The sequence below is a fragment of the Choristoneura fumiferana genome, chromosome 13 (genome assembly GCF_025370935.1).
Source record: "Choristoneura fumiferana chromosome 13, NRCan_CFum_1, whole genome shotgun sequence".
Taxonomy (NCBI): domain Eukaryota; kingdom Metazoa; phylum Arthropoda; class Insecta; order Lepidoptera; family Tortricidae; genus Choristoneura; species Choristoneura fumiferana.
Genome location: NC_133484.1, coordinates 7,438,094 through 7,461,394, shown reverse-complemented (window position 1 = coordinate 7,461,394; position 23,301 = coordinate 7,438,094). Strand labels below are relative to the sequence as shown.

Genomic DNA, 23,301 nt, shown 5'->3' with positions numbered 1-23,301 from the left:
ATTAACTGACTACAAAAAACCATGAAAATAATTTTCTATCAGTCAGAAGTCGGTGCCTCAGCACGAGCCAGCATGAGTGGACCTTATAGTCGTCTACCTCAATTGCATACTATATATTACAAAACAATCACTTCTTTTAGATCATTTTTAAGCACCATAGAGATTAGTGTAGCTATGGTATATACGTGAAGACGAGTTTCCGCTTAGTTACATATGTACGTTACAAAAACACATGATCGTTGTAAAAAGGTACATTTAATTTGGCAAATTACAATTCGATGAGACATATTCATTTATTGTTCAGAAAACAGTTTGTCAGCAGAGCTGACTTTTACTGTCATTTGGCTCAATTTAAATCGTAGAGTAAAGTATACTCCACCGGATTTACTCTTTTCATAGCAAGGGCGAATGACAAGCACGGTTAAGTCATGTAGCTGGGTTATCTGGTTAGCCATTTATCTTGGAAGTAGTAGGTATGCTGTTTTCATTTATAACTTGAGGTTTCGAAGTGCTTGATGCCTCCCACCACGGAGTGCCGGTATCTATGCCATCGTCTGAAAAAAGCGATACAGATTACAGCATAATACAGCAAACCTCCTTTCCTAAAAATATTCGTCGATAGCATTCAGATGCGATCAATTTAAATATTAATACCTATATCTGTCGACGGGTCTCTGACTCAACCTTCTAAATGAAATTTTACAAATTTTGAAAAACCACACATCTTATACATAGATATTCCAATTTCATAAAATTTGATATAACGAGGTTGAGTCGGATACCTGTCGATATTTGATAATAAACACTAAAATCCACAAAAAGAAAATAAACATTTTATTTTTGTTATTAACCAAGTATTAAACAATTTTAACGAATCACAATTCACCAGTGGCCTGGTATTAGCTAATATCAACCAATCGGGAAGCAGCAGAATTCCTATGTCACGTCATATTTGTCAAATTTAGAGGACGAATCCGAATTACGACCTTCTCTTTCGAGTTTCATAGCCAAAATAGCAAAAATGGAACCCTTATAGTCTCGCCATGTATTTCTGTCCGTCCGTCCGTCCGCGGCTTAGCTGAAACATTATTACTACGAGTAGTCCTAGAAAGCTGTAATTTTGAATGGATATAATGTAGCAATCGGGTATGCCGACAAAACGCTAAATGAAAATGTTTATTTTTTGTGGGATATCTTAGATATATTAGATAGGTCTTTTAAAATCGTTACGGGTTTGTATAGACGATTTTTCGATACAATGATTCGTTTGCAAAATATTCATCTTATAAATGGAAATTAACAAGAAAAACTATTACCGTTTAGTGTGCATGAGAATTTATTTAATTAGTTTAATTAGTTTAGTTTTATTAATTTAATTAGTTTAGTTTAATTAGTTTAGTTTAATTAGTTTAATTAATAGCAGCTTAAGTTATAAAGTTCTACCGGCTCTAGAAATAGAGTCGTATCAGATATTTATTTATACACGTTTTTCGTGGTAGATATAGGTGCTGGTGACTGTACACGGGTAGAAAATATAGAGCTGTCGTTACGACAATTATTTATTTTTAAAATTACTTACATAAGCACGATTCAGCTGAAATACAGAAGCCCTCTGTATCCCTGTAGTATCCAGTTTTGCACCGGCATTGAGGCTCGCAGCAGTCCAGGGTCTCAGTGCAGTTGACACCACTCCAGATGGTGGAACAGCTCTCGTCTAGGGCATCCAGGCACGTAGGCGGACACTCGTCGAAGTATTCATTCGGTCCGTTGCATGTTCTTGGTGCTGAAATGAAGGAAAGATACACTTTGATTTAGGCACGATATTCTTATAGAAATTTTAATGTAGTACCGGTGTGAATGGTTGGTTTATACAAGCTAATTATGTCGCGAAGCAGCAAGTCTAAGTCCGCAGGAAAGTAAGAGACCGTTGAAATTACAGGCGCATAAGGTGTTTGGTAATCTTCTAGGGTGGGTTTGGTAACTGAAATCCTCTAGGGTGGCGGATGTCCATAGATCGTACCTAGTGTTCACTTACCATCAGATAGGTGACCCACTTGCTCGTTTCTTATTCTCTGTCGTACAAAATGTATTGGAGAACTAAGAGTCAGCATGTCATGTCTGTCGGATTAGCATTGACGATAGCTCATTATTTATTATTATTCGTTTGAGTGAATATAACACGCGCACCCATATTTTATCCGCACAAAACAGTATCGAACCAAGTTGATTATCGATGTCTCGAGTCGTTTCCTCATCGTCGATTGCTAAAGAAGCTAAGATAGAAGGTATATTAGGAGGTAATTTGGTAACAAGCGCATAAACCGTCCATCAATGATATGGACGGATGACATGGTTAAAGCCGCAGGTTCACGGTAGGTGCAGGCCGCTTCTAGCCGAAACAACTGGAGGGCGGTCTATGGGGGACCCCTATGTCTAACAGTGATCGTCCTACGGCTGAATGATGATGATTTAGGAACTCTCTGTAACGCAGAAACGAATCCGCAAACTTCTGCTTCTCAAGAGCAAACTCTGCATAGACAATCAGTTTTGGGAGTCTAGAGGTCGTCATCACCCAAAGTGCCTCAATTGTCTCTTTATTTGCTTACTAGCTTTTGCCCGCGGCTTCGCGCGCGTAGAACTCGGTTATCGCGCGTTTCCCTTGGGAACTGTGCATTTTTTCGGGATAAAAAGTAGCCTACGTACCTCTCAGGCCCATAAACTATCTCTATGCCAAAAATCACTTCCATCCGTTGCTCCGTTTCGTCGTGAAAGATGGACAAACATACATACAAACACACACACTTTCGCATTTATAATATTAGTACGTAAGTAAGTATGGATATGCTTTAACGCTTTATAGTATAGCTTTATGCCCAACATGTGTTTTAACAAGATAAAAAGATAAAAAAAAACTTACGGCAATCCTCGGCTTTAACACAGGCTCCGTTGGGTTCTCGGAAGAAGCCTTTAGGGCAGAAGCAACCCTTGACACAACGCAGCGAGCAGTCTTGGCAGGTGTTGCCTCTTTGATCGCACGTATCCAGACACGATGCGCCACATGAGTTGTATTCTTCGTCGTTATTGCAGTAAGGTGGTGCTTTAGTTTCGAAAAATAATTGAATTATAATCTGGTAGACATAGTGTATGACTTTTTCTAGAAGACAAAATGTGCTTACTGCAAATTTTTAATTTTTAAGTATTATTTACTAACTATAACTTGAGTGACTACAAAACTAAGGCCTACTAGTAGGTAGCTAAAAGTAAGGTGATGTCTTACAAAATCAGTTTTGCAATATTAGCATTATTTTGGTTCCTAATTAGTAAATTTTGGCTAAACGTCAAGTAACCTAACTAGTTTTTTTTTTTCAGTGACAAATGTACAAATAAAAGCATACTCTATCGTTTGCTCTTGTCAAAATAAAAAATTTGCACTCAGATTTTTGTTTTCTAGACCATCGATTTAAGAGTACTTAATGGTGTGATAAATTTTTAAATTAAGTGCAAGCCTGGGTTGACCCTCTGTTTGCGAGGCCATAAGTGGTTTGTCACTAGGCTACCACAGCTTCGGAACAAAGAATGTAATCAATTTTTTTTGTATGTATACTTACAGCAGTTCTCCTCCAAAACACAGGATCCGTTATCATGCCGATAATATTGAGGTTGGCATATGCATCCACCTTGTGTGCATACAGTACAATTATCGCGGTAGCCTTTTATCCGGTTCTTGCAAGTCAGTTGGCAGTCGTTGTAGCAAGGTGTGAACATTTCGTTTGGACCGCATTTTACTGGCTCGGCTGGAAAACATGTAAGTATCTTGTTCATATTTATGATTAATTTAACTACGCTGTTTAAAGACCAGCACAACGTGCAACGTAAAGCACAACATATAAAACTATAGTTGCTGTCAGATGAGCATTATTGCGATCAAATAAATAGATATCATATCACTTACATTTCTCATTTGCGTCATCAATGGAAGCTATTTAAAGTTATGTATTTTGACTAGGTACTAATTTTATAACAATTGTTGTTCTAACATTTACAATCACAAGTCGAGAAATACTAAACACTTTAGAAATAACAATAAGAAAAAAAAGAAATGTTATCTGTCATTCGCCCCTACTTATTAATTAAAGTACCGCCTACGATTATTAATAAATTATATAATTATATATTCACCTCAAATAATATGACCAAATTAATAGACATGTATCACTTACATTTCTCATTAACGTCATTAATGGAAGCTGACGTGTTTTAAGTACTAATTTTATTACAACTGTGGTTCTAACATTTACAGTCACAAGTCGAGAGATAATCAAAGCACTTTATAGAACTAACAATAAGAGAAAAAGAAATGTTACCTATCATTCGCCCCTGCTTATTAATTAAATAACCTCCTACTGTTATTAATTATTTTCACCTCAAATATTATAAACACGATTCAATTTAAAACGAAATTATGAACTGATTGTGAATTATATGTCGATATCGCTTGATTGCCTCGTGGTTAAAATACCATGGTCTCTCATGCTAATTCACTATCTGCTGGTTTAATACCTGGTGACGTATGTTAATTTATTTAAGTATAATTAAGTGTATGCTTACATGAATGAATCGATAATGCACCTGCCGAGTCAAAAAACACTGTCACAGCTGACACAATGAGGAATACATACATTGTGCCCGCATCAACGACGGACCACGCGGATCAAAAACGAATTTTGACTGTTTAAATTTCTTAAAAGTAACTGTTTTTGTTACCTTCGGCTAATTTGATATAACAGCCTATTTGTTATAGAAACTTGAACAAACATGGCCCATATTGGCCTCATTCCTAGTTACAGTAGGTGCGTAAGTTCTATTCTTATTCGCCATCACCTAAGGTTTATAATTACTGGTAGAAATTAGCACACTTTTTTATACCGGAATTAACTATTTTTGCTAAAACAATCTGTTACGTGGCTGAAAAGAAAATACTATCTTTCAAATAAGTAGTGTTGTATTGCGTGGTCATTAAAATGTAGTCACGAAAGGTAGTATCGTCATTCCAATATTGATTTAGCAATATTTATAATAAATTAACAAAACAGCTGAATAAAGATCAGCTAAGATTATTTGAAGTATTATTTGACGTCAGAATGTTTTTGTAGCTCATAACATTCTTTCTTCGTCTATGAAACGAATCCAATTACTTCCCTACCCCGCCCCGCATGTGCAAGACAGCTGATTATATCTAAAAAATATGTTCGTAACCAACGTCGCACTAAAATAATGTACCAAACCAATTAGAACCTAAGTAAAAATTATAACGAGAGTAGGTATTGTCGAAAAATTTGATTCCTGACTCAACGCCGAACGTACTCTCAGTAAGTGTCATAATAAATTCCCTTGTCAAGCAATGTGGTGTCACTATGACCTTTTTGACGAAAAGGATCCACAGTGCGTCACGATTCAGTTGGTTTGAGTGTACTATGGCCTGCAAAAGTCGATGGACAATTCCAAAACATAATCGTCTGACGCGAGAAACGGCGCCATCTATGTGTTTGAAGTGTATTAGCGGTATTTACTTATTTACTAACTTAGTTAGTTTATTGAGATCTCACTAGATGGCGCTGGCGCTGACCTTAATTTTTTTTTTATATTCATGTTAGAAATTTGGTATTTCGCTGCCGTAGTAACTAAATTATGTTCCTGCCTGGGTAGGACACCGTGGGGTGATACCGCGAATCGCGTAACGACATTTTCTGTCTCTTTCGTACTTGTCGTAAGAGAAGGAGAATATTATTATTCGCATTACTATCGTTTCTTGTCCTTCAAATATTCCAACGATAAATTCTTTGGTGTGTGTGAAGTTCCCAATCCGCACTGGGCCCGCGTGGGAACTACGGCCCAAGCCCTCTTATTCTGAGAGGAGGCCTGTGACCAGCAGTGGGACGTGTATCTATAGGCTGGGATGCTGATGATATTGAAATTCTTTATTTACGAAGACCCATGTTGCGAATTAGTGTCAACTTTAGTAATCTCCAAATCTAACAGTAAATTTACAAAAACACAAACTCAATATTATCGCCTGGTGGGATTTGAACTTGTGACATACGAACGAAGAACGAAGTTCACAACCACTTGACCATATTACTGTTATCTTAAGCGATGAAAATCGGATCTATATCGGGTCGCCTTAAAATTAATCGGTAAGTCATGCGTGTTTAACGAAACTTAAAGAGGGTAGACTGAAGATCTTCAAAATACCAGGCTAAGTTTTTATTACAAAGATTTTGCTACTTGTTCAGCTGCTTGCAACATCGTTTGATCGTCTCTTTCAAGTTGAATCTGCTTATTATCGTAATTATTCTTTAAAATGAGTTCTCATCGCAATATTGAAATGGTTAAAAGGTGTGAAATTATTAATTTATATGAAGAAGGAAAAAATGTCGGAAATTTCTAGAGAAATTGGAGTTAATGTGAGTTTTTTTTTTGTTTACGTTCATCCTACCAACTTCTTCATTAAAATGATATCTATGTTATATTATTTTATGTTTATTTATATTGTTACAGATAAAAACAGTTATATTATGGGTACGACGATATCAAGACGAAGGATCTTTGCTGCATCGTCAAAGATCGGGTAGACCACGACTCATAGACGCGCCGCAGCGCCAGCTATGATGTGGCCCACTGTTAGAGTTGTCTATCGAGAAGAACAAGTGCCGTGCATAACGTTCGTGCAAGATAACTGCCCAATACACCAGTCGCGTATTACGCAAGACTGGTTTGATCAACACAAAAATAATATTAAAGTAATTAATATTTAAATCCCATTGAAAAATTATGAGGTGTTATAACCATGTCCAAAGTTGGGATAACAAAAATAAGCGAACTCCGGAAACGTTAGAAGCCCACTGTGTAATAATAAGGGACAGTATTCTTGGCTCTAATATGTGTGAAAATCTAGTTGCATCGATGCGATTTTTTTTGCAAGCAGTTATCGACAATCATGGTGGTTACACCAGTTATTAAAATAAAATTGATAGTTACGTGTAGATCGGGTTATATACTCAAACAATTATGTTATAATAAAATATATAAGGTGCGGATATTTTCAGGGTATGTAATTAATAACCTAAGAATTAATTATACACATAAATTATTCAAGTATTGTGTGGTAATATTTTTTTGCTTCATATAAAAATACCATTCCGTCCAAAAATAATCATCCTCGCATTAACATTAACTGTATTTTTTTTATTTAATTTAATTGAAACCAATTAACGACGATGCAAATAATCGATCCTCAAAATATCCGCATCTGATTTTCTAGCACACTGTATTATATAAACCAAAATATTTATCTTTATTTGTGATCCTGTAGGTATCACTTTGTTATGAAAAGTAATTATTTTATTATTATGAACAAAACATTTAATTATACCTTGATAGTTTTGTTTACTTATGTGAGATAAGTATGAAAGTTCAATATATGACTGTAACATTATTATAACTATCAGTAACACATTACACACTACAGTGGATCTACGCCACCAATTATTGATAAGTAAATGTTTAAAACTGGAAAACTTCAATCATTATAATTTATAACGCGTACGAGTCTTATGATAACCCGGTCTCAGGTATAATTTACTTTCAAATACTATTTTTTTATTGGGGTTTAGCTTCAATCCTCTTTCCAGAATCGGAAATGAATACTTAAGCTAATAATACCTCAATAAAATGTTAAAATACAACTTTTGGTCAGGTGCTAATTAAATTACTGAAAACCTCACACGACACCCAGAAAATATTTTTTCATTTTATTTTAAGTTAGTTGTTTGCGTTTATTTTCGAATATCTTCATTATTTCCTAAAATAATTGTATGTTTTACGTAATCAGTAATTCTACTTCATTTCTAACTTTACGGTCGTAATTTTTAATTCCAGATTTAGAAGAAAGCCAAACTGACGCAAAACGGCCAGTATTAAATTATCTAAGGGGTATGAAACATCCCTAAAACATTTAATTGGCGTATGCATTCGTAATATTTAGACTGGGCACAATAAAAAAAGGATTTAAAAACTCAAACACTACCTGATTTACAACATAGTGTAATCGATTCTACTCTGGATTCTGAGCAAACTTCTTTCTGGTTTTCAGTTATTTAATGAATATTATATAGTATAACATTAATAATTGCGTTAATATTTAATGAATAGAAATATTGTTTTAGGAATAAATTTTTTATGTTTCAAACTTCAAAACGTGTATTATTTCTGTTGCAACGTTATCCTTTTTTCAGAGTATTTTTTTAAATTTCGATTTCAGTTATCTACAAAATTTAAATAGAAAGTTATAAATAAAAAATAAGAACAAAAAAACAATTCTGATATGTAGGATACGAACTCATGATCATTTACGATTTTATCTAAGCAGCCGATCAACTCAGCTATCGGCACATTGCTGTTATGGGGATAAAATATCGATCATATCATAATAACTGTTTAACAGCGCCATCTAGTTCATTTCTTGTGAACACCTAACAAAATCGCCAACTCTCGTGTTCAAACGATTATAGAACGTAAGGTGTCCATCCACTTATGCAGGCCAGTGTACACTGACATAGATTAAATAGTTGTCGAAAGTTACAATAATGTTTTTAGAAACACGTTATTTATCATTAATTTATTATCCGGGAAAAACAAGATAAAGAAAGAAAGAAAGAAAATAGAAGAAATTTTATTAAAAATAAACTTCGTCTTCATTCATAGAGACTTTCCGTTTTTACAAGATGTTTGTTTTTTGTTTCACAAACATGAAATTCTTAGTTCTAATTTTTGTTCTGCTGCTGATTTGTGTTTACCACTTATAATCATCACTAGGTATGACAGTATAAAGTACAGTATTTTTCTTCATAATAACAGTTGTTTGACCATACATTTTAATGACTACTAAAGCAACTTATACAGGTAGACAGTTGTCATATTTTTTAGTTATGAATTGCATTACTACGAACATAGTTATTCCAACGGACACATAGTTGAAGTTGCGGACATCCACTATAGTGAGTAAATAAAACCATTTTATTGCTTGCACCAAAAATAATTATTTTTTTATTTGGCACGTACGTTGTATTTTACGGGATCGGCTTAAGAAAAGGTACAATGAAACAATACTTTTAGACGAGAAAATGTATTTCAAATTAACAGAATATAGAATATTGTAATATGAATATGAAAAAAAAGGTAGACACTGAACAATACGTATACAATTACTAGCTTTTGCCCGCGGCTTCGCCCGCGTGGAAATTGGTTATCGCGCGCTGTTCTTTCTGGAATTCTGTGCATTTTTCAGGGATAAAAATTAGCCTATGTCACTTTCTGGCCCATAAACTATCTCTATGCAAAAAATCACGTCGATCTGTCGCTCCGTTTCGACTTCAAAGACGGACAAACATACAAAACATACAAACAAACACACACTTTCGCATTTATAATATTAAGTATGGATTAAAATTGACTGAAATGGCAAACTTACAAATTTTAATTAATTGCAGATTTACAAACACAAAACAAATGAGTTCCTTTTGGGCGACATGTTATCATGATAACTGACAAGTATCAGGAGCTTCAGTAGCATCTTCTCCGTGAACTGGAAAAAGACAATGATTTTTGATTTTGAAGTAATCACAAAATAATATCGAATCAAGAAACTTTGTTTTGTTTAAAATTAAAAATATTTGTACGTGATCAACTGATACAGTTTTTTTCACTTGTCTAGCACATAATTTAAGTCCAATGATTATTTATTGTGAAATGCGGTCTTGATTTCATGTAAATATTTTCTAAATTACTTACTGCATTGTTGAGTGGTGATACATTTTCCGTTGTTTCTGTAATAGCCAGGTTTGCATCGGCATCCAGGTTTGCAGCATTTCTCAAATTTAGAGCAGTCAAATTTGGACCAAAGGTTGGAGCAGTTGTCACCAGGAGGGCAAGTGGGGGGGCAGCTGTCGAAGACCTCGTTAGGATCGCTGCAGGTTGGTGGAGCTGGAAAGAGAGACTTTGATAAAAAGTAATCTATTAGATGCTAAAAGGGTAGGCAGCGCTAGAACTTCCTGCCGTGAAGGTAGAGGGGTGACGCTAAAGTGGCAGCTACAGACGCAAACTGGCAGTTGCCTTCCCTAGAATTGACCCACTGCTCGCCCATTCCGAGTTATTGGTATCACTGTTTTATGTTTCAGTAAACTTTATCCCGCTGATTTAACGAAAGAGTAAAAAAAATATGGGCATTGTATACGCACACAAACTTTCGCATTTACAATATTACTAGAAAGGATGTCGATGATCTAGTTAGATAGTTTATTTCATAGACCTGACCCAGCGTAGATTGGAAACTTTACATTATACCATTGAATAAAGCTCATGGTAAATTTCAGTTGTAATTTTGCATATGAATTACTAGCCCGTAGCTTCGTACGCGTAAACTATTCGATCTGATTTTACAAAATTCCCCTGGGAATCCCAAAATTTATATCGTGGTCTTCATTGAGGTTGTGTTAAGAACAACTGTACAAAATTTTATGACTCAACCCAGGGGCTGAAATTTTAAGATTTTATGATATTATGTGTTGTATCAGACGTCCATCCACCTTCATAGGTACCAAATTTAATGACTCTAAGCGCAGCGGTTGTTATTTCGAGATTTTATCCCTATCCCGTGGGAATATCGGGATAAAAAGTAGCTTATGTGTTATTCCAGATGTCCAGCTATCTACGTACCAAATTTCTTACAAATGCGTCCAGCCGTTTTAGTCTGAAACAGTAACAAACATACACACACACACCCACACGCACACACACACACACCCACACGCACACACACAAACTTTCGCATTTATAATATAAAGTAGGATTAGAAAGATTTTTTCTCAAACATGACATGAAATATTGACGTTGTGTTACAAATAATAGGCTATCACGCTAAGTATCAAGCTAAGTATCACGCTGCAGCCGCTGTGACTCGCCTGCCTGCGCGCGGTCACTCTAGCGGCCTCCAAAGACATTTCATACAACCTTGCAGGCCACTGGCCGGCAATGCGACCGTCTTTTGTTTCAATGCGCGCTCTGCGGCACGCACGCGGCCCACGCCCAGCAACACCGCCCGCAGCCGCCCGCCGCCAGCCAGCAGCTAGAGAGACACGCGCGCACACAACAGGGCGACCTGACTAGCGTCCCGCCAGCTTCATTTCTTGTTTTTTTTTTTATTTTATTTCATGTAATGTCTGAGAAAAGCACTATACAAGCCTCGGCCGGAACCTGGGGTTGCCGGCCTCGCATCCTTATCCTGTCTATATCTGCTTAGCCGGCAACCCCCTACTTCCCGGCCTCTACAGGTACTATTAAACGTATTACTATAAGCGTCTAAGAGCTTTCAAAAGTCCTATTACCACGATAATGTACCGTTGTCTACAATTTTCAAATAAGTATTATTTATAAAGTAATTTATTTATGAAACTGTATTTTCTTCAGAATTGATATTAAACTAGGTAACCTAACCTATGGCATCCTATAAAATTACAATTAAAAAAAATCGGAAAACAGCACGGTTCTATATATTGTACAGCAAATATTGTTATGACAACTGAAATTATGGCAAATGAAATTATGGTAAGTGCAGTGATTTGTAAGTTCACTTACGGCAATCCTTAGGCTTGACACAAGTTTCGTCATCAGCTCTCACAAATCCTTTGTTACAGAAGCAACCTTCAACGCACTGTTTAGTGCACGAGGTGGTGCAGTTGCCTCCTCTATTCAGACAGGTTTCGGGGCACGCCGTACCGCAGGAAGTATACGCCTCGTTTTTATTGCAGGCTGGCGGTGCTGAAGAATTGGAAAAGTTTTGATAGGTTTAGTAACCTTTTGAAGTCTATGATCTATTGGAGAATGCCTTTGCGCAGCAGTGGAAGTTTTTTCTATGCTGATCAAATAAATTACAAAAAAAAAAACAAATAAAGTCAGAAACGATATTTTGTAAAATTAAAATAATAAATGTGTTTGATGTCTAAATACTTTTTTGTGGATTAAAAACCGAGTTGGTAGGTAAGTTCACCTTTTTGAAGTTAATCGTAAAAGGCCTATAGACATTATCCCGAAGTAAGCTGTGTAAAATTTAGTTTGGATCGCGAGGAAAATTTGAATAACGTTTCTTACAAAAGAGCAGGTCTCTATTTAGTTTGCAAACTTGATGTTTATCTTGTTTCATTAGGTTCGAAAACTTGATGTGCCTGGTGTTATTTTAAAACTGATTTACTTTATGAAATATTTAATTGAATACTGGACTAACAGTTGTTAGAAAGCAGGACTAGATATGTAATAAAAGACAAAATGACGTAAAAAAACCACTGAAAACCTTATTGAACTCACAGCATTCATTGACTGGAACGCAAGTCCCATTGTCGTGTCTCAAGTAGCCAGATTTGCAAAGACAGCCAGAGTCGACACAAGCCAATGAACAAGCTCTACCGTCACCTCTGATCCTGGTCTTACAAGTAGTGTGGCAGGTGTTGTAGCATTCAGACAATACTTCGTTTGCGGGACAGGTTATGGGTTTGGCTAAAAAAAAAATGAAAATTTAATGTTAACAATATAACAACGAACAATCAAAACAACAAGAAATCATTTGTTTATGCTTCTGATTAGGGACAACGCAACTATTATTTATTTATTTATTTATTTGTCACTTAAAAATTACAGCATTACAGTAAAAACCAATGCGCCGTAAAATTACAAAAAAAAAACACAAAAAGACGTAATTAGGGATATTTGGATGTTGTCTTCGTCGCGACCCTAAAACGACGGAACACCACACCCTCCGGCTAGAAGTCAGAGCGCAGGAACATTCGCTGGTGCTTGGCAGGCACTTGAAGTCTAAATGAGCTGAAATTGTTAGCCCTTTGAGACTCGAGCGGGAGGATGGACAGATTTAGATGGTCTCCCTGTAACCGGCCCTTTGCCGCCTCGCGGACGTGCTCGTACACCTTCTCCGGCGTCGTCTTCTTGTCCAACCGTGACAGGTAGATGTCCACCATCGGTACTGCAGCTGGGATACAGGACGACGCTGCAGGAACGGTCCCAGGCTGATTGCGATTGCGCTTTAGATGGCGTTTCCGATTAATTACCGGAGTGAAGCCATCATCATATGCAATAACTTTCAGCGCTGAATGATCGGCGGCCGCAGGATGCTCCTGCGTTCCGTTTGCAGCGGCGCGGCGGGCGGCGAGACGCCTGCGCATAGGTCTCCTTTTGCACCCGAGATGAAGTGGGAGCCGGCGTAGACGATGCGGAGCGGTTAGGTTAGATACGACGTTATTGTTCATACTTACGACATTGTTTCTTAGTAACACATATGCCATTGTTGTTTCTATAAAAACCGTCATCACAGAAGCATCCACTGGTCTCTTGGCAAGGACCGATCAGCGCTTCTTGGTCCTTGTTCTTGCAAGTAAGGTCACATTTACTTCGGTTTATCTCGTAATGTTCGTTAAGACCGCATGCCGGTTTAGCTGTGTAAAGAAAAAATAACGAAACTCAAGAAAATAGGCAATGCACTAATGTTATTCGAGATGAGATTAGAAATGGAGCTGATAAGTTATTCCTAACATTTACGTCAATATTAGTATGAAATTTCGATCTTACATACTTTAGGTACGGTCTAAATATTACATACGAGTAATGTAGTCATTAGAAAAGATAATAAAAAAATATTTTCGTGATTAAAAAAAATGTTGCAAGTTCTTAAAGATTACCTACCTAATGACTGGAATGGACCTAAAAAAAACTACATTATTTTTTGTGAAGTTAGGTTCTTTTAATTTCGATAATTTTACATAAAATTTCAAAGCCAACAGCTAATGTCAGTAATATGATTCCCGGTTAGTTTCATTAGATTCTTATTTCGGGGAATATGGAATCTGCGTTGAAATATCGCAGTTTACAGTCCGTAAAAAAATAATCTAATACAACAGCAAATATATTAAAGATATCACTAAATATCTTCAATTTTGAAAACAGCAGGGCTACTACGAAACTCGAAACTCGAAGTTCGTATCGTACCGTCCCTCTCGCTCTCGTATTAAATAGTACTTATAAGTGTCAGAGGGACCGCACGACACGAACTTCGAGTTTCGAGTTTCGTAGTAGCCCTGCTGTAACAATACGATTGTGAATGAAACTCATAAGTATTGTTGTAAAACCGAAAATGTTTGGGGTTCTGATTTATACCATCATGTCTGAATTCTTGTAATCATAAGATTCCTGGATTTTTTGGACAGTGTGATGTTGGACAACATAAATAATAGTCAAGGACCACCTACGTGCGGGGCATTGGCTGCTTGGTATACATAAATCATTTTCCGTTCCATTCCTCAGGTATTCATTGATGCAGTCGCACCCTGGTTTACATAATTTGGGAGCGTTTGGACAACTGTAGCTTGAGTATATAGATGCGCAGGTTTGGGGCGGGCATATAATGCTGCACGGGTTGTACACTTCATTTGCTTTGCATTTGATAGGTTTGGCTAGAAAAAAAAAGCATTACCGAAATACCCTTTGTGCTCAAAATTTAAACCTTACTAAGGCTGTTAACGAAGATTCTTACCAGGGCATTGATTCGCTGGAATACACTTTCCTCCCTTTTCTGATAAAATGAATCCTTTTTTGCACACACACTCGTTTAATGCACAGCTCAGGATGCAGGGTCCAGGGTTGGGAGCGTCGCAGGTGGGTCGACATCCCGGTGCCGGGGCGCATTCTACCCTCTCAGCATTGGGATCAGTGCAGGCGCTGGTAATGGCTGAAGATAATAATTAGTTATTTTACTATGTTCAGCTTAATCCTTTCCTTTCCTTTTCTTTCAGTTTAGTCCTTTGAAGATGTATCCTAATCTACCAGTATTACAAACGAAACCAAGTAAAAAAATGTATGAGTTCATTGTATTACTATGATGAATACTCGACGAATGTTTTGTAGTTAGGTACTTGAGTCTTGGATGTTTGTATGTATTTAAGTATGCGTTTATCTGTATATCTCTATCAGTTGTCTAGCATCCATAGTACAAGCTCTGCTTAGTTTTGGGGCTAGGTCAATTGGTGTAATTTGTCCAAAGATAATATTAATAAATTATAAATTACCTATATGCGTATTTATGCACTGTTTGGATTAATTTAAAATTTCGTCTTTTTTAACTTTTCATTGTAGTGTCTACTCCTGTTACTGACATCCTAGCAATCGTTCAAAAGTCAACTGGAAGAGATCCCTTTAGCACTGCCTGCAAGCCCTATATAAAGTTTACCTAGTTCAGAGAGCCATGGGTCCCGCGGGCGCTTCCCAAGTTTTATTTTGCGGTGCGCCGCGAGTACAAATCTAAAATTGTTACCGGAGGCCATGGGGCCCGCCGGCCGACAGCACGAAATTCTTTCAGCACACCGTAGGGTCCGCTGCGACTTGCAGCCCGAAATTCAATCAGTTTTTATATCTACTGGCGTCATAATAAAGAAAATAATAAAACTACGCTGGCGTACACCTAGGTTTTACCTACAATAAAAAAAATGAAGTCGGTAGGAACAAAAGTAAATATATTAAAAACTATCGAAATCAAACAAATCTTTATTGATAATGAGATCAATGAGGAAAAAAATCAGAAAAACAGAAAATATTTTTTTTTTACGCGACTTACTCCGATACAAATCGCGCATACACAAGGGATCGTCGGCCAAGTAAGACAAACCGTGTTTGTTTTTTTGGAAAGGGACCTTGCTCCGACTTGCTTTGCCTTGTTTTCTAAAATTTTGGTAACAATTTACGCACTTTCGGCGTACGATCAGGTACGAATCTCTGTCAAAGGGTTTTTGCCAAACTCTGAAATCGATTCAGATTCGTCCGACATGATTATGGGCACAAAATCGTAATCAGTTTGTAACTAGGATTGGTGTGACTTAAATCGAAAGAAGAAATGGCGGCAGGAATAGGTGAAATAAGTGACAAAATATACTTGGCTTCTTGCAATAAAATTGTTGGGGGTCACAGGCGGACCCCATGGCAGGCGTGAGTGTTAGGGGATAATTTCGACTTTGTACATCTTATTATCTCGTTATCTGTTCATTTCATTGTGTTTTTATGTACTTACAATAAAGTGTTATGCAATACAATAAATACAAAGTAAGATAAATAAAAATAAGAAATGATAATTATGTATGTTAGATGCAAAAAAAATATATTTAAACGCACATTATGGCAAGTAGATAAGAGAAACTTACGACATTGTTTAGCAGGTATACAAAGGCCGAGTTTATTTCTGAAATGCCCCTTCTTACAAATGCACTGTGGTTGGCAATTTAACACCAGTGTGTTGCAGGTGCTTGGTTGATTGTCGACATCCTCGCAGTTCTCTCGAAGACAAGCAGATGGACAAGGCGACCAAACTTCGTTTTGACGGGTACAGTTGACCGGTGCTGCAGAAAACAAACAATACCTTCATAAAGACGTTACAAAAATATAATTGGGAAAAAGGAAAGGAGCTATGGAGAGAGCTATGCTTGGAGTTTCTTTGCGCGATAGAATCCGGAATACGGAAATTCGTCGAAGAACTAAAGTCACTGACATAGCTGGAAAAATATGCAAATTGAAGTGGCAATGGGCAGGCCACATCGCTCGAAGAACAGATAACCGTTGGGGAGAAAAGTCCTCGAGTGGCGACCACGAACCGGAAGACGAAGCGTTGGCAGGCCTCCCACCAGGTGGACTGACGACATCGTGAGAGTGGCGGGAAACCGGTGGATGCAAGTGGCGAGTTGTCGTTCATTGTGGCGTTCTAAGGGGGAGGCCTTTGTCCAGCAGCGGACGTCTTCGGGCTGATGATGATGATGATGAATTGGGAAAAAAATGCTTAGCATTGGTTACTCATTTAAATTGACAAGGGTACCTTACTATGCTTCAGAAATATTAACTGAAATTTTTATCAGGTTTCCTACTTAAAAATTCACAACGAATGACAACTTGCTACCTGCATCCATTTGCACACCCGCAATTTTTGTAATGTCCACTTTTTAGTCGACACAGCCAAGCGAATTAGCTCGTTGAAATATAGCAGGCCACATAGCACGGAGAACAGATGGCCGTTGGGGCCGAAAGGAGACCACGGATCGGCAAGCGCAGCGTAAGACGCCCACCAACGAGATGGACGGATGCTACCGCATTCACCATCTCTTTATATCGTCATCCATCCGTCGTGTGACAGAAAGAAGTGGTGAAAACGATTGTGATTCCGAATGCGTTAGACAATAAGGCCTTTGGTTGCAGGCCGTTTCCAACCGAAGCAACTGGAGATAATGACTTTTTAGCCATTACTAAGGATGACAGTGTAACTATGTTCTATATAAGCAAATATTAACTTACGGCAGTCTGACGCCAAAATGCACGTTATGTCAGCACTACTCTTGTGTCTATAATTCAGTTTGCACGCGCAACCGCTTGGGCAAGGGTTTGGAGGACTGCAAGCAATAATACCCCTGTTGTCGCTAACTGGGCAATTATTGGTTGGACATCCTGTGTTACACCATACAAAGGTTCCATTGACACCGCATGGGTTTCCTCCTTAAAAATCGAAAGAAAATAAAAAATCACAAATTATAACTATGCACTTAAAATTAGCATTCTAAGTATAAGTTCCCCAACCCTACCATATCGATAACCAAACCAGCATTAAAATCAAAAGCGACTGACTGGTCTGATATTGGCTGCTTCCTGGTTATAAACTAAACGTATTTTTCCTTTTGTTAGTCAAACAAAAAATGACAAAGATGAAGCACGTTGAAGTTCTGGGAGTGGGACCCTGTAACGTCACACAGTGCTTAAAAGTGTCGCACGGCGTGACATCTCGCGGAATTTTAAATGACTTTTAACTTCTAATTTTTTGTTTAATTGACAAAAGAGAAATAACATGTCCAATATTTCCTGACGGATAATCTACTGACGGACTAATGTCATTTTTCAGGACACTATCCAATTACGATAAACTGATTCCAATTAACTGGTTCTTGATTAAAAGGTCTGTATTATTTTCATAATTACCTGTGCATTCATCTGGCTTGATACATTTTCCATTGTTATCGGATTTAAGGAATCCGGGTTTGCATTCGCATCCTACCTCTGGAGCATATTTTTTGCAATATGGCCATGCATTGGGAGCTGCACATGTCGACGGACACGGTATAGGGTTAGCCTTAATCACGGCATTTGGGTCACCATTGCAAGGTGTGTCTTCTAAAATGGTAAAGAAGGGGTTAAAGAAAAACTTAATAATATATTTCTGTAACAAAACATTTTCAATCCGAGCTTTTTTGTTGACTGTACTTGCACTGTCATCTAACAAATTTGGTAAAGGTACATGTTTATACACACAAGAAGTAGGTCAAAATTGACTTGTAAGATTTGACCCAATTACAACAACAAACGGGGCAAGTTAATTTAAAAGCTTGTAATAAAAATTGTTTGCTTTTCATGATAATTTAACTGATGCTTACTTGGACATTGGCCTATTGGTACACACTTCCCTCCCTTCTCTGATAGAACGTAACCTTTTTTGCATACACACTCATTTATGGCACAGCTCCGAATGCAGGGCCCAGGGTTTGGATCGGCGCAGGTGGACCGACATTGCGGGGCTGGCGCACACTGAACTCTTTCGGCGTTGGGATCACTGCATTGTTTTTTAACGGCTGCAAAAGTGATTATTTAGTTTACCAGCTTCATTAACCAGTAAACATGGATCCTATTTGCAAAAAAAAAGAATTAAAAAAAGACAAGTCCGAGTTGGACTCGTGCACCAATGGTTCCGTACTTTGTAGGTATCTGTGAATACTCTGTGTTAGCAGAGCCCCTCCTCTAAGCAAAATGTACGCAGTGTGGGTGGTTTTTTTTTCAGATTAGTTACTGAGATAGGCAGACATAGGCAGATTAGTTACTGATATATTCATATTGATTGTGCTATCTGAGCTTCCTTCATACCAAATTTCAAGTTTCTAGGACAACACGAAGTATCTTGTAGGTTTTGATTCCCCAGAAATGGGCAGAAACACCCCAAGGCGGACCTGAGTATTCGATGTTAGTTTGAGCTTGATATAATTAACATACGACATTGCTCCGGCTTAACTCATGTATTATCTTCGAGATTTCTTACGAAACCTGCCTTGCAGTTGCAACCTGGAATGCAGCTCTCTGTGCAAATTCGTCCAGTGTCGAGATAGTTGTCACAGTTGTCTAGACAACTGGATCTACATGATTGATACTCTTCATTTGCTTGTACGCAAACTGATTGAGAAGCTGATGAAAGCAATGTGTCTGTTAAAAAATTTATTCTTAATACAAGCTTTTTTAGTCAGCAAAAATAGCTTGTATTAAAAAACTTTTTATAAGAATTTAGTCCATCCGTTATCATAAGATTTTTATTATCATAAGAAGTGAGTGAAATTCGACTCGCACATACTTGATTGACAAACAACAATTGACTTCGAAACAAGTGTTACAATAAACAATAGCGGTACCAAAAATATAACAATCCAGTAAGATAGAAATAGCCGAGAACTAATTTAGGAGCATATGCCTTATTTTCAAATGCACACGGAATCACAATCGTGCTCATTACTTTTTTCTGTCACATGATGTAAGATGAGGGTAGAAAGAGATGGTGAATACGATCATGACCCAATGGGCGTTAGACAATACGGACATCGTAAAAAAAAACTTACGACATTGGTTAGCAGGGACACAAAGGCCGTTGGCATCTCTATAGTGTCCCTTCTTGCAAATGCACTGTGGTTGACAATTCAAGAGCAGTGTGTTGCATGTGGTTGGTGGTTTGTTTACATCTGTGCAATCTTCTTGGAGACAAGCAGACGGACAAGGCGACCAAACTTCGTTTTGACGGGTACAATTCACTTGAGCTGTGGAAAATATAATTTAACGTCAGAAAACAGAATGGACACATGTTAAGATATATGTGGTGGCAATGTTTTGTGTGTTGGAGTCTCCAGGTCTTAGCTGATCAGATGACAAAGACCTGTTGGTTCGGCCTTGTTGCTCTGGCAAAAGTGAGAATACCTGGTCCGTGACACCACGAGCATCAATACTTTTGCCTCTTCCTACCTTGGTCGCAACTCGTGGATGGGGGGAATTAAAAAGAGAGAGAAATACTTGGCACTCGCCAACTATTTTTTTTGTCTATCTGGTGGTAGGTAGAGACGGCTGGTTTTTTGAGCTCCGAGGCTTTTACGTAAATCTAGAACTCACGACATTCCGAAGCTAGAATGCACTGGATATCTTCATAGCTCTTCTTCCTGTAGTTCACTTTGCATGCACAACCGCTTGGACAAGGGAATGGTGGACTGCAAGCAATGACACCCCTGTTGTCGTTTACTGGGCAATTATTGGTAGGACAGCCAAAGTTGCACCCTACAAAGGTTCCATTGACTCCACATGGGTTTCCACCTAAAAGTTTTCAAAAAAAAATGAAATCATTGACTCTCGCGCGTCTGCTAATAATGCATGTGCATGTGCGTGCGTGTGTTGTGTGTGTGTTGTGTTGCGTTGTTTGTGCGTGTGTTGTGTGTGTGTGTTAGTTCCTCCTTCACGCTAAAACGGCTAGAGGGATTTGGCTGGAATTTGGTATGTGGAAACAGATGAACGTCTGGAATAACATATTGGCTATTTTTAACGTCCTGATAGCTGAGTGATAAGAGAACTCGACTATGAAGCTTGTGGTTCCGGGTTCGATCCCCGGCCTGGCAGATATTTGTACGAATGATACAAATGTTTACTCTCGAGTCTCGAGTATTTAATCCATATCCATACTATACTATACTTACTTACTAATATTATAAATGCGAAAGTGTGTGTGTTTGTATGTATGTTTGTCCGTCTTTCACGTCGAAACGGAGTGACGGATCGACGTGATTTTTGGCATAGAGATAGTTTATGGGCCAGAGAGTGACATAGGCTACTTTTATCCCGAAAAATGCACAGTTCCCAAAGGAAAAGCGCGCGAACCGAATACTACACGGGCGAAGCCGCAGGCAAAAGCTAGTATGTATTTATATATTTATCGTTGTCTAGTACCCATAGTACAAGCTTTGCTTAGTTTGGAACTAGGTCAATTGGTGTTAAAATATCCCATGATATTTATTGATTTATTTTTATCGCAATAGTCCCACTAGATCGGGATAAAAATCTCAAAATCCCAACCGCTGGGTTTAGTTAGTTAGAGCCACTAAATTTGGCACGGTCGTTTATGATGCAACGTAAATGAAAACTACGATCTAATTATTGGTAATTCACATTATACTATTCAATTCTACTGCCAGATTAAATGTATTTTGCATACGAAGCCGCAGGTAAAGTCTATATATTCATTTTATATTATCATTACATAGTATTATCATATCATAGTAGCTGTTTCGCACGCGTATATCGTTAAATAAGGCAGGGATAAATTACAGCGTGGTCTTTATTGACATTACATTAATAAAATCTATGCCATATTTCATGACTCTAAGCCCAGCGGTTGTTATTTCGAAATTTTATCCCTATCCCGTAGGGATATCGGGATAAAAAGTAACCTTTGTGTTGTTCCAGATGTCCAGCTATCTACATACCCATACCAAATTTCATTCAAATCCATCCAGCCGTTTTAGTTAGTTAGGAGTAACAAACATACACGAGAGACTAAGATGAAATCAGTTTTTAAATCAGTGAGGTAAATAAAAAAATCTTAGGTGTTATGTATGATTTTTGTGAATACCTTTGCATTCATCGGGCTTTATACATTTGCCGTCAATGTCGTCAGTAGATTTGAGGAATCCGGGTTTGCATTCGCATCCTACCTCTGGAGCGTATTTTTTGCAATATGGCCATGCATTGGGAGCTGCACATGTCGACGGACATGGTATAGGGTTAGCCTTTATAACAGCATTTGAGTCACCATTGCACGATGCGTCTTCTAAAATGAGAAATTATGAATAATTTAGTGAATCAGTGTATTGAGGTGATGGTGATAGATGGGTTTGTGTGATTTATGTGTGTTCTTACAGTGTGGAGGTGGAGGTACTGCATGAACACGCATATCTTGCATAAGCAGTGCTATCATTAGGTCGCGGGTGAGCAAAGTAAATGTTTTAGTTCATTAAGAAATTATGGGATTATTGGGAATTGGAGACACCAAGGAGGCTTAAAATAGAGAATAAAGAAATCAAACTAAGTTTGTAGATGTTTGTACTTCGTATTTGCAACTGTTTTGTTGAGATTATTAACGTCTTCGATTATAAAAGCACTAAAATTTACCATATCGGATATTTAGTAAGTACATCAAAATTTAATTGTATAATTTTTATAATGAATTTTATAAAATAAATTGCACGTTTATTGTTGATAGAATAATATAAAAGGTAGATAACAATTAACAAAGTAAAACTATATTAAAGTTAAATCAACTAAAACTATAATAAATCTAAAAATGGGCCCTGCGCCATGGTACCAAAGATGCTGGCAGCATTTCCTCGCTGGATCGTAAGACTGATGCGTTGAGCGAGGAAACAGCCAGCTCTTCGGTCTCCTGTGGTATCTTTTTTTTTTATTCGACTGGATGGCAAACGAGCAAGCGGGTCTCCTGATGGTAAGTGATCACCACCGCCCATAAACATCTGCAACACCAGGGGTATTGCAGACGCGTTGCCAATCTAGAGGCCTAAGATGGGATACCTCACGTGCCAGTAATTTCACCGGCTGTCTTACTCTCCACGCCGAAACACAACAGTGCAAGCACTGTTGCTTCACGGCAGGATTAGCGAGCAAGATGGTGGTAGCAATCCGGGCGGACCTTGCACAAAGTCCTACCACCTGCAAAATATACAATTTTCAAAATATAAAATCTCTGTCTCTTTGATAAATCTTCGAAGAGACTCAGAATGCCAGAATAAATTAGGTATTCTGTTTATAATTTTCATTGTTCTAGTTATATATTTAGTTAAGATATCTTCGGCTAGTTCTTTTCGTTTTTTATATGTACTTATGTAAACTCTTAATTGTACAAAATTATGTAAAATAAAATTTTACTTGTTTGTTAGAAAACTATAACTGAATATAAACTAAACTAAAAGTACAAAGTAAAAATGTCGCCAAGATTTTCTGCAAGAGGCATTGACCCCAAGACACTGGCCGCATTACATCTCTGAACTGTTATTTCTAATCTTTGCGAGAGGT

At 37.6% G+C, this 23,301-nt stretch overlaps 2 protein-coding genes across 6 annotated transcripts in view; both read right to left on the bottom strand.

Moving 5' to 3' along the window:
• Positions 1-236: 236 nt before the first annotated feature.
• On the bottom strand, positions 237-4,995 carry LOC141433970 (inducible metalloproteinase inhibitor protein-like). Of its 2 annotated transcripts, none has more exons than XM_074096145.1 (5): positions 4,609-4,995; positions 3,609-3,794; positions 2,918-3,097; positions 1,580-1,783; positions 237-554 (listed from the first exon to the last, which is right to left on the bottom strand). In XM_074096145.1, the coding sequence occupies exons 1-5, from the start codon at positions 4,679-4,681 to the stop codon at positions 448-450; spliced, it is 750 nt and encodes a 249-aa protein (XP_073952246.1). In that variant the 5' UTR covers positions 4,682-4,995; the 3' UTR covers positions 237-447. The 2 variants fall into 2 exon arrangements, with proteins under 2 accessions (XP_073952246.1, XP_073952247.1); XM_074096146.1 differs by lacking the exon at positions 4,609-4,995 and adding an exon at positions 4,365-4,500.
• Positions 4,996-9,168: 4,173 nt separating this feature from the next.
• LOC141433969 (zonadhesin-like) overlaps positions 9,169-23,301 on the bottom strand; it is a 28,782-nt gene continuing 14,649 nt past the window's right edge. For 3 of the 4 annotated variants that reach the window (XM_074096141.1, XM_074096144.1, XM_074096143.1), the window contains 14 exons: positions 21,845-22,042; positions 20,338-20,535; positions 19,797-19,991; positions 18,573-18,767; positions 18,121-18,312; positions 17,446-17,643; positions 16,308-16,502; positions 14,651-14,845; positions 14,367-14,570; positions 13,377-13,556; positions 12,418-12,606; positions 11,692-11,874; positions 9,850-10,041; positions 9,169-9,643 (listed from right to left, as the gene is read on the bottom strand). In XM_074096141.1, coding sequence (XP_073952242.1) covers positions 9,594-9,643; positions 9,850-10,041; positions 11,692-11,874; positions 12,418-12,606; positions 13,377-13,556; positions 14,367-14,570; positions 14,651-14,845; positions 16,308-16,502; positions 17,446-17,643; positions 18,121-18,312; positions 18,573-18,767; positions 19,797-19,991; positions 20,338-20,535; positions 21,845-22,042 — 2,564 coding nt within the window. In that variant the 3' untranslated portion in view covers positions 9,169-9,593. The remainder of the gene's footprint in view (positions 9,644-9,849; positions 10,042-11,691; positions 11,875-12,417; positions 12,607-13,376; positions 13,557-14,366; positions 14,571-14,650; positions 14,846-16,307; positions 16,503-17,445; positions 17,644-18,120; positions 18,313-18,572; positions 18,768-19,796; positions 19,992-20,337; positions 20,536-21,844; positions 22,043-23,301) is intronic. The other variant, XM_074096142.1, reaches the window with a different exon arrangement.